Source organism: Zootoca vivipara, chromosome 7 (assembly GCF_963506605.1).
Source record: "Zootoca vivipara chromosome 7, rZooViv1.1, whole genome shotgun sequence".
Classification (NCBI taxonomy): Eukaryota; Metazoa; Chordata; class Lepidosauria; order Squamata; family Lacertidae; genus Zootoca; species Zootoca vivipara.
Genome location: NC_083282.1, coordinates 95,227,289 through 95,241,751, shown reverse-complemented (window position 1 = coordinate 95,241,751; position 14,463 = coordinate 95,227,289). Strand labels below are relative to the sequence as shown.

General features: G+C 54.1%; 3 protein-coding genes across 3 annotated transcripts; 1 reads left to right on the top strand and 2 right to left on the bottom strand.

Annotated features, from left to right (window-relative positions):
• Positions 1–716: 716 nt before the first annotated feature.
• On the top strand, positions 717–1,656 carry SPATA25 (spermatogenesis associated 25). Its single transcript, XM_035123594.2, has one exon. It carries the CDS (start codon positions 868–870, stop codon positions 1,654–1,656), a length of 789 nt encoding a protein of 262 aa, XP_034979485.2. The 5' UTR covers positions 717–867.
• Positions 1,614–6,367, bottom strand: ZSWIM1 (zinc finger SWIM-type containing 1). The gene is made up of 2 exons (XM_035123593.2): positions 6,317–6,367; positions 1,614–4,255 (listed from the first exon to the last, which is right to left on the bottom strand). Exon 2 carries the CDS (start codon positions 4,112–4,114, stop codon positions 2,579–2,581), a length of 1,536 nt encoding a protein of 511 aa, XP_034979484.2. The 5' UTR covers positions 4,115–4,255; positions 6,317–6,367; the 3' UTR covers positions 1,614–2,578.
• Positions 6,368–10,455: 4,088 nt separating this feature from the next.
• On the bottom strand, positions 10,456–14,453 carry ZSWIM3 (zinc finger SWIM-type containing 3). Its single transcript, XM_035124198.2, has 2 exons — positions 13,762–14,453; positions 10,456–13,476 (listed from the first exon to the last, which is right to left on the bottom strand). Exons 1-2 carry the CDS (start codon positions 13,914–13,916, stop codon positions 11,343–11,345), a joined length of 2,289 nt encoding a protein of 762 aa, XP_034980089.2. The 5' UTR covers positions 13,917–14,453; the 3' UTR covers positions 10,456–11,342.
• Positions 14,454–14,463: the final 10 nt, after the last annotated feature.

Sequence of the window (14,463 nt, the reverse complement as noted above, 5' to 3'; positions counted from 1 at the left end):
AGCCCCCTTGCCCCCTCCTCTCCCCCCACCCCTTCAGAAGCAGTGCTCCTTGCCTGGGCAGCCCCCTCCCCACAACCCTCATGTGTCCTGCACAAACCGCATTTCGTCTGGGACAGAAGCACAGCTTGAACAAATCTTCCTCTACTTCCACCCGTGTGTTCCCCACCCCCTGAATTGGTGTGTGGAGGGAGCTCTTCATGCCACCCCAGAGATGGGTGGCTGTCCTCTTAGACTCACAGAAGTAGAGTTGGAAGGGACTCCCAATGGTCACCTGCTCCACCCCCCCACCCCCCACAATGCAGGAATCACAGCCCAATAATCCCTGGCAGGTGGACAGGGATGAAAACCTCCAATGGACAAGAGTCCACCACCTTCTGAGGTGGTCCATTCCGCTGCCAAACACCTCTTTGACAAGGCCAGAGAACAGGTCCCAGCGCTACAGGGATGAGGCCCCGAGGGAGAGGCAGGCCGGGGGGGGGTGCAGCTGATATGGGCCACACGGAACCATCTTCTAAGCTCTCTGGTTGCTTCTGGGGTGGAGTGGGAAGCAGGGAACCCATGGAATGAAAATTACAGCTCGATTCTCGCTCCAGTTTATCTTCCTCTTGGGAAATAGATTACTCAGCACCAGGAGGCAGTGAGTGTGTGGGCAAGGGAAATTGGTATCGAGGGCATGGAAGGAATTTAGCAACCTCAATTCACCCCGCCTTCAATTTAGCCTGAGAACCAGAGCCCCCAAGTTGTCCTCCTCACACCCCCTCCTGCCAATCCACCTCTGCAAAGTGCCACAGACACTCCAATTGGTGCCCCCCCCCAACACACACGCCTTTCTTTTGGACAGGAGAATCCGGCAGCAGAGAGGTCGAAATGGCACCGAGTGGCCCGTCGAGCCTCTACCCTGGCATGCCGAGGGAGACCCCGGCTTTGGGGAGCCTCTCCTCTGCCATCGGGCTCCTGAGGAGGAAGCTGCAAGCCAAGCAGGGGGCTCCACACCAGCTCAGCGGCCCCCAGCTGCTTCTGGATCCGGACGCCAAGCCACCTTGTGGAGGAGGAGCCTGCCAGTCCCCGGGCACACCTGGGCAAGGGGCGCCAGAAAGGTGGGAGCCACATCGAGGCCTCTGCTGCAGGAAGCTGTGCCCTCAGGGGCCGGACCGGGAATACCCCGCCGAGCAGACAGGCGACCGGTGGCTCTTCCTCTCCTCTGTGCCGCCCCCGCCCCCGCCCCCTCTCCCTCTCAGCCAGCCACCCAAGGACTTTGCCAGCAGCTCCGGGGGAGACTTTGCGCTGGCCAGGTGGGGATTCTTGCCCAGCGGGGTCTTCCTGATGTCGGCCAAGCTGGGCAAGGACAGAGAGGCCCAGCCACCGCTGCCCCTGCCCCCCAACATCTGCATCCTGACGCTGGCCATGATGATCGCAGGCATTCCCACGGTCCCCGTGCCGGGCGTGCGGGAGGAAGACATGGTCCACGCTGCCCAGTGCTTTGTGGCAGAGAACCTGGAGCCTGGCAACGGCCAAGTGGAGGCAGCACAGAGGAGGAGGAGGAGGTGGGATGCGATGCAGCGCCTGGGGCCTTCCTGCAAGAGAGGGGACAAGCAGAGGAAGAGGGCCACCCACAGGAGCCTCCTGCCTCTGTTCCTGGCGCAGCTGGAGAAGTGAGAGCGGGGGGCGGGGGCGGGGAGAAACACTTAATTCTGCTTTGAAAAGTCAACATAAAGGGTTTGTGAAAAGCAAGGCTCTTTGCTTATGTCTGTGCTTCCGCTTCTGTAAGCAGGTTGTTGGCCAGATCCCCTCCCCAAGCCTCCAAACACCTGTCTGGACTGTACCCCAGGCAGCCCTTCATTCCCATTCCCACACCTCCCAGCCAGGCTCCTTGGGACCAAGCGGAAGGTATAGCCCAGCTCTCCGCCTAACAGCCCAAACTGCAGCTGCTTCCTGGAGCTCTTGCCACCAGAGTTTCCAGTCTGACACAACGCCCACAGAGCGCTTCCACTGAACCCGGTACAGTACCATCCGCCTGGCAGAGCCCCAGCAGAGGAGCCTTGCCCTGTTTCCTAATTAGATTTCGAATGGTATTTCAAGGCTGGTCTTGAGAAACGGCAAACAGGAAAGACTTGTTTATTGACGACCTTGCCTTTACGAAAGAGAAGTCCTGCTCTTGCTGGGAGCAAGGGGCTCCGTTTCAATAATCAAGGGGGGGGGAGGGAGAGGAAAAAAGGACTCAGGGGACACACCTGGCCCCCTTTGACATGGAGAACCAACTGACTTAGAGGAATAGCAATGCAGAGAGACGAGGGGGTGGACTTCACAGGTCTGTAGGTCATGCCAGGCCCCCCCTGAGTTGCCAGCAAAGTCTCAAACAAGAGTACAGGTTTGCAGTTGTGTGCAGAAATCTTGGGCTGCTCATCAAAGCTCCCCCCACAAAGGAGGAGCCCCACAGACACTCGGAGCGGAATGAAATGTAAACCTCAAGTCTCCGGCACTTCTGAGGAGAGCCCTGCCAGGAGGCTGCTCCTGCAGACCAGCAAGGGGCAAGAAGCCGAGCCCAAGGCTCTGCTCCCAGGAGCGCCCCTGAGCTCAGTTACAACTTCACCTGCACGTAAGGCCCAATCCAGCTGTCGGCCAGCTCGCGGAGGGTGCTGTACCTGCGATCAAACTCCTCGTGACTGCACTGGCTCAGAAGCCGGCTGATCTCTGCAGTGAGAAACGACACCGCCAGGTACTTGTCCAACAACTCGTCCCACGAGCAACTCAGGACCTCCAGCAGCCCGTCAGCGCTGCTCTGTCCCTCTTGGGTGACACTGTTCCCCTTGTGCCACCGCGCTGGGATGTTGCCGGGCTCGAAATCCTTCCCTTCGGAGTTCAGCACAGCCAGGACGTGCCGGCAGGGCAGCTGGAAGGTCTGGCTGAAGTGGCACGGGCAGCTGCTGAGGCCCTTGTGGCGCACGGTCTGGGCGTCTTCCAGGATCTGCATGCTGGCAGTCTCTCCGTTGTCCCCCATCAGCTGCACAGAGCTCTGGACAACCGCAAACTCGTTCAAGCACAGCCTGGCCGCCGGCTCTGTGCAAATATCGCTCAAGGACTGCTTGATCCGCTCCTCAGCCTCTCTGGAAGTCACCTCTGCCGCCGCCTCGCGGGCTGGCTCTTCAGCAGCAACCCCTGCCGCCGGCTTCAGGGGAGTCGGCGTGGCGGTCGGAGCAGAATCCCTTGGAAGCAGATGCCTCTGAGAGTCTGCAGCAGAGGAGTGAAGAACCGGCAGGTTCTGGGTGGAGGAGGAGCCGTTCTCACTGAGCAAAGGGCCTGGGCCTGGCGCAGACTCCGTGCAGCTCTTCTGGGCACCCTTCTGGTAAGTCTTTGCTATTTTGGTGATGCAGGATTCCAGGGAGGGCCGTACGCAGAAGATCTGGCTTAAGCTGTGCGTGACCACCTCCAGGTCTTTGAAATACTGGCTGCACTGGCCCCAGGTCCGCCAGCGGTGAAAGGCCCAGATCTTCTCATTGAGCAGCCACTCCTTGTGGGGCTGGGGCAAGCAGCTTGGCTTCACAAAGCCACGCAGGATGGTGTACAGCTTCCTCAAGTTGCTCTCGCTGGGGGCGCACATGGTGGTCCTCAAGGCGCTCAGGACCAGCCTTTCCGTGTGGACTTCCAGGGAGGGATCCTGCTGGATCTTGTACTGCAAGTGTTTGCATATGTGGAAGGCAGACAGCTGGATGTCCACAGAGGGGAAGGCTTCTGACAGCGCCGGCACCCACCGGAAGTGCGGCTCAATGAGGAAGGTCTTGATCTGCTTCCATTCGGGGTTGAAGGCCTTGAAGGTGCGGTACATTTGAGCCAGGCCTTCCGCCGACTCCTTGGCGGGGACTGCGAAGTGGATCACTCTGGTCATCTCCCCTTCCAGCTGCATGAAAGGCTGGTCCACCATGAAGGTGTAGAGGGCCTTGCCCCTTGGGTTGAGGGTTCGATGAATGAGCACCACCTCAGGGTGGTGTAAGAAGACATCCCTCATTTGGCTGGTCTGAAAGCTGATAGAGTCCAGCTGGGAGATGATGTCTACTTGGTAAGCCACCAGCAAGCCACAGTCAAAGCTCAAGAGCTGTTTGACAGTTTCCAGGGCCATCGCTCCCCAGGGGCGGGGTGGCCTCTCTTCTTGAACGTCTGCCTTGGAGAGCTTTTCCCAGGGATGCCTGCCAGGGAAAGAGTTCGAGTTTCTGCTGCTCTTACACCGGGGTCAAGAGTGACCAAGCTTCGTCTGAAGGACCTAGAGTGAAAGAAAAGGGTGAAGCCAAGTCAGTTCTCCCGATTGGTGGTTCTGTTTTGGTGTGTAAAGGGACCTTCTAATGAGATCCAGAAGGTGACAAATTCAACATTTTTAACCCACCAAAGAGTGAAGATGCTGTACCAGTAGCAATGGAAAAGGCACATTGTGTGGTTTTTTAAATGAAGTCTGTTGTGTTTCCCATCCTTTTTTAAAAAATGTATTTTTAGAGTCAAGCTTCACATCTATATTTTTCAGTGTGTTCTACAAACGCAGCTTACAAAGAGTTTTGGTTTACGCAATTATTACTATTATTATCATTATCATCATTATTACACAAGGCAGTTGGAGCTGACAAAAAACCACAGAGAGCCAGGAGAAGGCCCAGTTAGGTCAACTTGTTCTCCCAATGACATCAGAGGCAAGGAGGTGCAATGGGAAGGTGGAGAAAATGTCACCAGAGCCTCATCTATTTCTCCTGCTGAAATACAAAGCTGCTTAGGCAGTCCCTTCAGTTGGGCTATGTTTTTGTTTATTTGCAGGGCTAAGTGTTTTTTTATTTTACATATACGAACGTTTGGGAGCCATACAGAAGAGCACGTACCCTCTTGCACAGAAATTGCACAAAACAGTGGCATCAGCCCAACAGAGGACTCCTCTCTTTCTGGAGGGTCATTCATACGACTGTATTCTTCTACGAAGGAGCACCACACAGGATTTGACTGTCTGGGTGCATCTCTACCAAGAGCCTCAAGAGATGCCATTTGTCCTGGCTGAGCTGCCACACATCCTCCTGCGCCACAAACTGCAGCCAAGCGCCTTCTGCCGTGACACAAGGGCAATGCACACAAGGGGCTTTGCTGCAGCCCAGTGGGAAGAGTGGGTGTGCACGAGACCCTGCCTTTGACCCCAGGGAGGGCTGGGTGGGGATAAAGGCCCCCTGGAAGGCCAGCTTCCTAGGCTCCTACTTAGAACATTATCTTTACTACTCTCTGAATTTGTCTGTGGCTTTATCTTGCCCAGGACAAGCCAAAGCAACTTAGGATGCACTGTATGACTGACCGGCCAGGCCAATGCTGCTGCCACAGAGGCAATAAAAACAAGGGGGGGGGGGAAACCGGGTGGGTGGGGTGTTTTTAAGCTGCTGCCCTTTCCTCTTGGCTTTAATGTCTCGAGGTGAGCAGAGGAGGAAGGGCTGCAGGGAGGAACACAGAGAGGAGGAGGAGAATAAGAAGGAAGAAGCAGAGGGAGGAGGAGGAGAAGAAAGAGGGCCTTATGAGGAACGGCTTAGGGAGCTGGGTATGTTTAGCCTGGAGAAGAGAAGGTTAAGGGGTGATATGATAGCCATGTTCAAATATATGAAAGGATGTCATATGGAGGAGGGAGAAAGATTGTTTTCTGCTGCTCCAGAGAAGCGGACACAGAGCAATGGATTCAAACTACAAGAAAGAAGATTCCACCTAAACATTAGGAAGAACTTCCTGACAGTAAGAGCTGTTCGGCAGTGGAATTTGCTACCAAGGAGTGTGGTGGAGTCTCCTTCTTTGGAGGTCTTTAAGCAGAGGCTTGACAGGCATATGTCAGGAATGCTTTGATGGTGTTTCCTGCTTGGCAGGGGGTTGGACTGGATGGCCCTCGTGGTCTCTTCCAACTCTATGATTCTATGATTCTATGATTCTAAGAAGCAGAGGGAGGAGAGGAAGCAGAGGAGGAGGAGGAGGAGGAAGAGGAAGAAGGAAGCAGAGGAATAAGAAGGAAGAAGCAGCAGAAGGAGAAGAAGAAAAAGAAGAAGGAAGGAGGAGGAGGAGAAACAGCAGCAGCAGCTCCCTGGCGCATCTTCCTCCGCCCGTCCTTCTCCTTCCCCGGCTGCAACGGAGCCTGTTTCTCTCTCTCCGGCCTCTGCAGGCGCCTTTGCGAGAGATGCGTCCCTCGGGCCCCGAAGGTGGGCTTCGAGCGCCAAGAAGAAGCGCCTCGGCTCGGGAGGCCCACTCGCTCGGCCGGCGGGAGGGACACGGGGGCGACCCCCCCCACACACAAGACCCCCGCCCCCGCGCCCCGCCTCACCGTCCCCGGGCGCCGCCATCTTGCCGCCTCCTCCTCCTCCGTCGCTCTCGCCAGGCCCCGCCCCTCGCCTCGCCACCAATAGCAGGAGGGAAGCGCGCCGTGGCGCGGTCGCCAAGGAAACGCGTGACGTTCAGGGGAAGAGGGGCGGGCCCTGAGTGCTCACGTGACCCTCCCGCGATTCCCGCCCCTGGCTGTCGCGCGGCTATGGCCCGGCAGAGGGCGCTGCGTCGGTTTTCTTTCTTGAAGGGGCATCGCGCCCTCCGGCCGGAGAGCTCAGGGCGGCTCCCAGCAGAAAGATGCCAGGTGCGAAAGGCCTGAGCGAAGCAGGGGGGAAAGCAAGCCGCGCATGCAAGGGGGGTGTTATAAGAATTTAAGGTCTCAAATACATAAATTAAATGTTCATAAATTTACAAGGCAAACACAGAAGTACCGGTATGTACTAGTTACAGGTAGTGTGCACGCACACGAAAGCTCATACCTATGACAAACTTAGTTGGTCTCTAAGGCATAGCTGCCAAGTTTTCCCTTTCTTGCGAGGAAGCCTATTCAGCATAAGGGAAAATCCCTGTAAAAAAGGGATAACTTGGCAGCTATGCTCTAAGGTGCGACTGGAAGGAATTTTTTTATTTTTTATTTGACATAAGTACGTAAACCACGTGTCTGAAATAGTACAAGAACAATCCTGAAACCATTTTGACTTTCCCAAATTGACTTCAAATGTTTCTCTGCAAGGAGGAAGCAAATGGGAAATCCCCTCCCTTGTCTTTTGCTTACCTGTCTTTAGGGCGTATTTGTGTATGAATAGGGTCAGCCTGTGACCTGGATTCAAGAATTAAAGTATTTACCTTCACAAAAGAATAGCCAGATTGCCCATGTAATGTAATCAGTGACCATTGTCAGGTATCCTGGCAGACAGGAATTTTGTTGTAAACCGCCTCCTTCTGTGATATATGTATGGTGTTTTGAGGGTGGTCTTGAGCTACAGGGTGGGCAATTTCAAAAGTCTATATAAAGGCTTGCACGCCATTGTTTTGGGTTCCTTCTCCCTCCTGCGTGTGGTGAGTGAGCACCCTGTTGCAACAGTTTAATAAAGATAAGGCTTACTAGCGGCTTTGCTTCTCAATATTCTCTGGTTGGCCTCTTATTATTTTCTCCTAACAATAGCAACCCACTTAAGGACTCTATACAGGCTCTTGGATATTCACACCTACAACCTGAGTGTAGGATGGAGGGGCTCACAGCATTGACCCCCCCCCCCGCCCAGCAGATCTGCCCTCTCCAGGACTCGCAGCTTTGGCTCCGGCACAGACCAAGCTGGTCTCTGGGTCTCCCATAACTCTCTCTGGCTCTTGCTTTCCTACCTAGCAGCCAGGTGAGATGGGGGGGGAGGACAGCCCCCCCTTCTTCAGAGTCACGCCATGGACCCCCAGGACGAAGCTGCGATTTGCGGAGCACAATTCAGGCACCTCTGGCATGTGGCTGTCCAGGATTTCAGATGGGTTGGAGGGGGGCGTGTTTGTCTCCCAGCCCTATGTCCAGATGCTGTGGGTTCCTTTGGGAGGGGAATACATTAGACCAGAGGTCCCCAGACTTACCGGGCTTCGGGCCGGTGCCCGCCGCGCCGGCTGCGCGGCGGGCCGGAGGGTAGGGGAGTGCGCGCCCGTGCGCATGCGCACACGTTCACGGTCGGCAGAAAATCGCCGAAAATCGCTTGTGCGCATGTGTATGGGCCTCCCCCGACCCGGAAGTGCATCGGAAATGACCTCTTCTGGGTCGGGAGAGGCCCATACGCATGCGCACAAAGGATTTTCGGCGATTTTTTGCCGATTTTGAAGATCGCCGTGCGCCGTAAGAGCGGGCGGCGGCAGCGGGCGGCGGGGGTCGTCGCGGGCCGGATTGGGAGGCCAATTGGGCCGCATCCGGCCCGGGGGCCGTAGTTTGGGGGCCCTGCATTAGACAAATAACACTGAACCAGGCACCCTCTGCGTGAAAAGCCTGTGCTCTGCCAACCATCCATAGCCCTTCGCCAGTAAGGCGGAAATGTTCTGGAATGTGTGCAGAGGAGGGCGACCAAGGTGATCCAGGGTCTGGAAACCACGCCTGATGAGGAACCGTCGAGGCAGTTGGATGGGCTTAGGCTAGAGAAGAGATGACTGAGGGGAGATGTGGTAGCCACTTTCAAAGGCCTTGAGGGCTGTCACATGGAAGAGGGGGCACGATCGATTGGTATAAGGGGCAACCTCTAAAAGTCCAGGAGGCTAGAAATTAGCAAGTGAGATGTCCAGAACTGAAGTCCCAAGAAGGGCTTAACTGCTGCTGAGCAGAGAGGAAGGCTCTCGGCACAAGGTGTGAGGACAGTCTCCTCTTTTCACTTGCCTATTCTCTTCAGGCGTTCCTTCATGAAAGAGGGGGCTCCTGTATTTCCCCACACCTCTGCTCTACATTGGGTGCCCCACCCATCTCCCCCTAGCAAACACAAGTGGAAACCCAAGGTGGGTGGGAGAAATACAGCTTCTAAAGGTGCAATTCAGAGCAGAGAAGTATTGTGTACCAAAACACATTCTCATCACCCTCTCCCCAAACCTTTTCCATCCTTCTGGCAAATCAAACGCCGCCGGGTTTGCACGCACTAATTTAGGCCTTTAACTGGACTGTGAGACTTAAACAAAAAGCCTTTGCTCTGTTGCACCAGCTTTCTGAACTAACTACCTTCCCAAAAGGCACACAGAGAAAAAGTGCACTTCACAAACTCACTTTTGGAGTTCTGCTCGGAGTTTTGGCTTCAAGGATATCCTGGCCACCTGGTCTTTTGTATCGCTTTTTAACGGCCAACAGAGAGGAGAGAATTGAAACACAAAATATGCATATTTATGGTACGATAAGAAAAAAACACATAAAGGATTTACGAACCATGTGATAAGAAGATCGCTGTTTGAAGTATGGGAAATAAATAAATTGCTGTTAGAGACTAAGACCCCATGGTAGATTTCACCAGTGGAGGTATTTACAGTAAAAAAGGTCAATATGGAAGGGGAGAGACCAACATATGAAAAAATCTTAAGTAAATCAGAACAAGGATGGAAATTGAAAACGTATGAAGAAATCAAAGACTCTCTGACTAGTTGGTTGCAATACTATCAAATAAATGATATATTCTCAAAAGATAAAAAGATAGGTTTTGAGGATAAAAGGTCCAAATTCCATATAGAGCTGTTAGAAGGCAAAACAAAATTATTGTCCAAAATGTATGATCTGTTGTTAGAATGGTATACAAAAGATGAATTGACAAAAGAGGTGATGATTAAATGGGCAAAAGATTTTGGGCATAATATTGAATATGATATGTGGTTGAAACTATGGAATCAAATATTAAAATTTACCGCATGTACCGCCTTGAAAGAGAATATCTGGAAGATGATATATAGATGGTATTTAACTCCAGTAAAACTATCTAAAATGTATAGGATGGGTAATAGAATGTGCTGGAAATGTAAGGAGAAGGAAGGAGATTTTTATCATATGTGGTGGAAATGCGATAAAGTGAAAGAATTTTGGGAAATGATATATAATGAATTGAAGATTTTTAAATATACTTTCCCTAAAAAACCTGAATCATTCTTGCTAGGAATGATAGGTCAAGAAATTAATAAAGAGGACAATGTATTATTTCTGTATGCAACAACCGCGGCAAGAACATTATTAGCCCAAAAATGGAAGACGCAGGACTTACCGACGATTGGAGAGTGGCAGACAAAGATGACGGATTATGCAGAATTAGCGAGACTGACTAGCGGGATTCGGAACCAGGGGGAAGCAAGGTTCCTAAAAGATTGGAGTAAATATGTGGACTATATGGAAAAGAACTGTAGAAGTTTAAAAACTCTTGCAGGGTTGAAATAAATCCTGCGAATTGACTTTAAAGGGAAGACATAAAGGAACTGCGGGATAAGCTCGGATTAGAAAACCTATTGAGGGGAGGGAGGGAAGTCAAGCTCGGCGGAGCTTGGTAAACAGAGGATAGTGAGAAAGGTCAAAAGAGTAATGTATGTTATTGTGAAGTTTTGAATGCTTGTATGTTTTGGTTGGATGTTTATAAATGTGTGTTAATTGGAAAACCTAATAAATTGTTTTTTTTTAAAAAAGAGAATTGAAACACAAGGCAAACTGAAAAGTACATTCAGGTACCAAAGGAGGACGGTCAGACTTTTATTTCCAACAATAAATTTGGTCTAAGTACATAGCAGCAAAACTAGTCCCTGCTGGGAGAGGCTTCAGGAGAAACAAAGAATGCAACAACTCAGCATCGCCTTTCCCTGCCGCTGAAGCCAGGCGGGGGGGGGGGCCAGCCTCCACCCCAGGAGCATTACAGTAAAAATACAGGTAGAACCAAGACAGCAATTCTTTGCATGCATCAGGTCCAGAGAGTCTTGTCACGTTGAAGCAGCCAAACACAAACACCCCTGGAAGGCGGGCTCTCCTTCCTCAGAGGTCTTTCTGCAGGGGTTGGGTGGCCATCTGCCCTGGAGTAGAGATTCCTGAATAGCAGGAGGTAGGAGGTGATGACCCTCAGGAATCCTTCCAACTCTGCAATCCTATGAAATGACCTGCGTTAAAGAAGGAAAAAGAAGGGAGATGGCAAAAAGGAAAGAGACATGTGAGTCAAGAGCGACGGACGAAGGTTTGGCAAGAAAGATGCCCTGGAGAAGGCCCCCCGTGTGAAGGAGACCTTCCCTGATTGTCAAGCCTGCAGCCGTGCGCTGCAGAACCTGGAGAATGTGTGTGTGCGTCAGAGTCAGTCAACAGGGACCTTTCTTACATACAGGTCAGGAGGAACGGTTGTGCCCGCCACCTGCATGCCAAGTCCTTATAAGGAGCAGCCACCAAGGGAGGACCAGAAGAGAGTCTGCTTTATTGCTGCAAAGCTGAATAGCAACCCTGAGTTTCTTTAGCTGGAAAAAACCACGGTGGGCTTGGAGCACAGTCAAGGTTGCCTCCAGCTGCTCACGACACCACGCTGGCGTGGATTTCAAGCCAGGGAAGTCTGGACATCTTCAACGGCAGGGCCTGGCGTTTCTGAAGTCACCTCAACTTCCTCCATCTCTTCCTTTTTCACCCAGAGCAAGGGGAGGTCCCCTACGTTCCGGACGTTGAGGGGCTTCTTCCCCGGCACCTCCCCGCCCTGCAGCTCGCAACACTTAGTCCAAATGTTCACAATCATCTTGAGGGTGGAGGTGCGCTCCTCCAGCTCCTCCCCCTCGCTCTGCAGCAAGAGGTTCCCAAGTTCCTTGCTGAGAGACTGGATCTTGTCCCCCTGCTCCCCTGAGGCCGCCCCCACTGCCCCCAGCGGGCCTGTGGAGTGCTCTGTAAACTCGAGAAGGTTCTCCCCCAAGATGGAAAGGTGCTGGTATTCCTTCTGCCAGCGCTTGCCCACCATGGCTTCCCCCACCACCTCCCGCTTGGCCAGCAGCATGGACAGGATGTGCCGGCAGGGCAGCTGGTAGCGGCAGTGGAAGTAGCAGCTGCAGCTCTTGCCGTCCCTGCTGACCTGGTGGGTGTCCTCCAGCAGCTGCACCGTGGTGCTGTACCTGGCGCAGCTCAGGAGCTGGACGGACTTCTGCACCACATCCCACTCGTTCAGACACAGCTGGTAGGCCACGTCCGTGCAGCTGTCCCGCAGGGCCGCCAGCATGTTTTCAACAGGCTTGGCTGGGCTGTATTTGGTGACCTTCGGAGGCTCCTCTTCTGCGTCCCCAGGCAATGGCTGCTGCTGCTGCTGCTGCTGTGCGTTCCTGGAGCTGCGCCTCTGCTGCTGTGTGGTCCTGGAGCTGAGTCTCTGCTGCTGTGCGGTCCTGAAGCTGCGTCTCACGGCGGGTCGGGCCAGGACTTTCAGCTCCTGCATGAGGCCGCTGCGGCTATCCTCCAGGCTTGAGAGGCCCTGGGTCAGAGTCTCCAGGCCTTTGGTGTTGAAGCAGTCGGCGTACTCCACAAAGCGAAGGATGCTGGTCTCCAGCGACAGCTGGGTGCCAAAAAGGTGGGACAGCTTTTGAGTGACGAGGTCCAAGCTGTCGATGTAGGTGTTGCAGGAATGGAGGCCCTTTTTGGCGTGCATGTACCAGAGCATCTCGCAGGAGAACCAGTTAGTCTGCAGGTACTTGTACAAGTCCTGGTCCACCAGGTGCCTCACCTGCTGGGACAACGCGTCCAGGTTCGAGGTGGAGGTGGAGAAGACAGCTTCCCTCAGGGCCAGCTTGAAGTTGTGCTTGAAGGAGAAAGAAGCATGGGACTCCTTCAGCTTCTTTTCCAGGAGCAGCACGGTGTGGTAGACGGAGAGGAGGACCTGTGCCGAAGGGAAGAGCTCCTGCAGACTGGCCCGGTGGAGGAAGGACACGTCCATGAAGACCACCTTGACCTTCTGCCACTCAGGATTGAACTCCTTGAAGACGGAGAACATCTTCCGTGTGTTCTCCTGCGTGTCCTCCTTCAAGATGGCAAGGTGGACCAACTTCCCCACCCTCTCCTTGCTCTCCACGAGGAACGCGTACAGGATGTGGCCCCTCTTGCTCTGCATCCGGTGTAGCAGAAGGCTCTCGGGGAACTTAACAAAGAGGCTCCTCATCTTGCTGGTCTGGAAGTTCAGCCTCTCCAGGTCCTGGTCGCTGCCAACGCTGATGGAGGCCAAGGAGCCCCTATCCACCCGCAAGACGTTTTTCATCACTTCGGCGACTTGGAGGAAAGCAGAGTTGGAGGAGCCATCTTCCCCTGCCTGAGGAACCTCGGCTTCCTTGCGAGGGGAAGGCGGGAGGAGTGGAGGCTCGTCAGAGTCCACTTCAACCTCCACGCTCACGTCGCTGTCCCTTTCACAGGCTTCTACCTCCAAAGGCTCCTCCCTGTGCAGCTTAGCTGGGGGGCTGCCGCGAGCTCTGGGGGGGCCAGGCAGCTTCGTTGCCATCCTGGTCCCAGGTGGGGCATGATCATCGGAGCTGATCATGGAAGCCTTGGACTCTGTGTGGATGTGGTTGCCATTCAGCTCGCTGATCACCAGCCGGTCTATTTCCTCGTTGTATTGCAGGACGAAATACGCCGGGCACAAGCTGGCTTGCTGCTTCCTCTTCTTGCTGGAGTCTCTCGATTGGGCGCAGCCAAACTTCACCTGCATAAACCTGGTGAATGGAAGAAGAAAGGGGATGTCAAGGGGGCCAGGCATTGCCCCGGCAGCTTAACTAATGGGATTATCAGGAGAATCCGTGAGATAATGCCACGGTTCCCTGAGATTATCGTTCTAGGATTATTGTAAGTGATTAGCGGTAGAATAAATCTACTGGACCATCAGACCAAACCCTCATAACTGCAACAGAAGTCCTATCCAAAGGTCTCTTTGATGTGGGAATCCTGAAAACGGCAGCCCCCCCACCCCGCCCGAGAGGCTGAAGCGCAGGCATCCTTACGTGACGTCCTCGCGGATGCTGGTCCCGTTCTTGCGGTTGTGGAACCGGATGGAGACGCAGCTCCTCAAGCCGTACTGGAGCCGGTTCTCCTTCTTGTAGGTGCTGAAGCACTCCCGGAAGTCCTCGTAGTTCTTGAAGCAGGAGCCAAGCTCCATGGCTGGTGAGGGCGCCCCCAAAGGGTCAGGATGCTACCCAGAGGCCTGGAGGAGCATCCCTGCACTGGAGCATCTCCCGTAGCTGCCCTTCAGGATAACTGGGGGGTGTAGGGTTGGGGAGAAGGGAGCCCCCTCCTGAGGCCCCTTTCCCAACCCCCCCCAAAGGGAAGACCGTAATGGTTTCGAATGGGGTGGGTGGGTGGGCTTAACCCCTTTCTGCCTGGAAACTCCGAAATCCACCCAGTCTCACCCAAAAGGGATAATGATTTCTTTTTTTCGTGTGGGGAGAGGTGAAAGAATGTTTTGGGGGGAGGGGGGCTTAACCCCTTCCTGCCTGGCCTCCCTCTACCGTGAGCGTGTGGCGCATTAACCCTTCCCGCGCCAGAGCCCCTCTCCCTCTGCTTTTCCCTTCTCCGCTCTCCCGGCCGAGCCACCCCCCCGCTCCGCCCCGCTCTCTCTCCCCACGGCTCCTTCCTTCCACGGCCGCCCTGCAGAAGGAGACCCACTTCGCCCGGCGGCATCCCACAGGGGAGATCCACCAATCAGG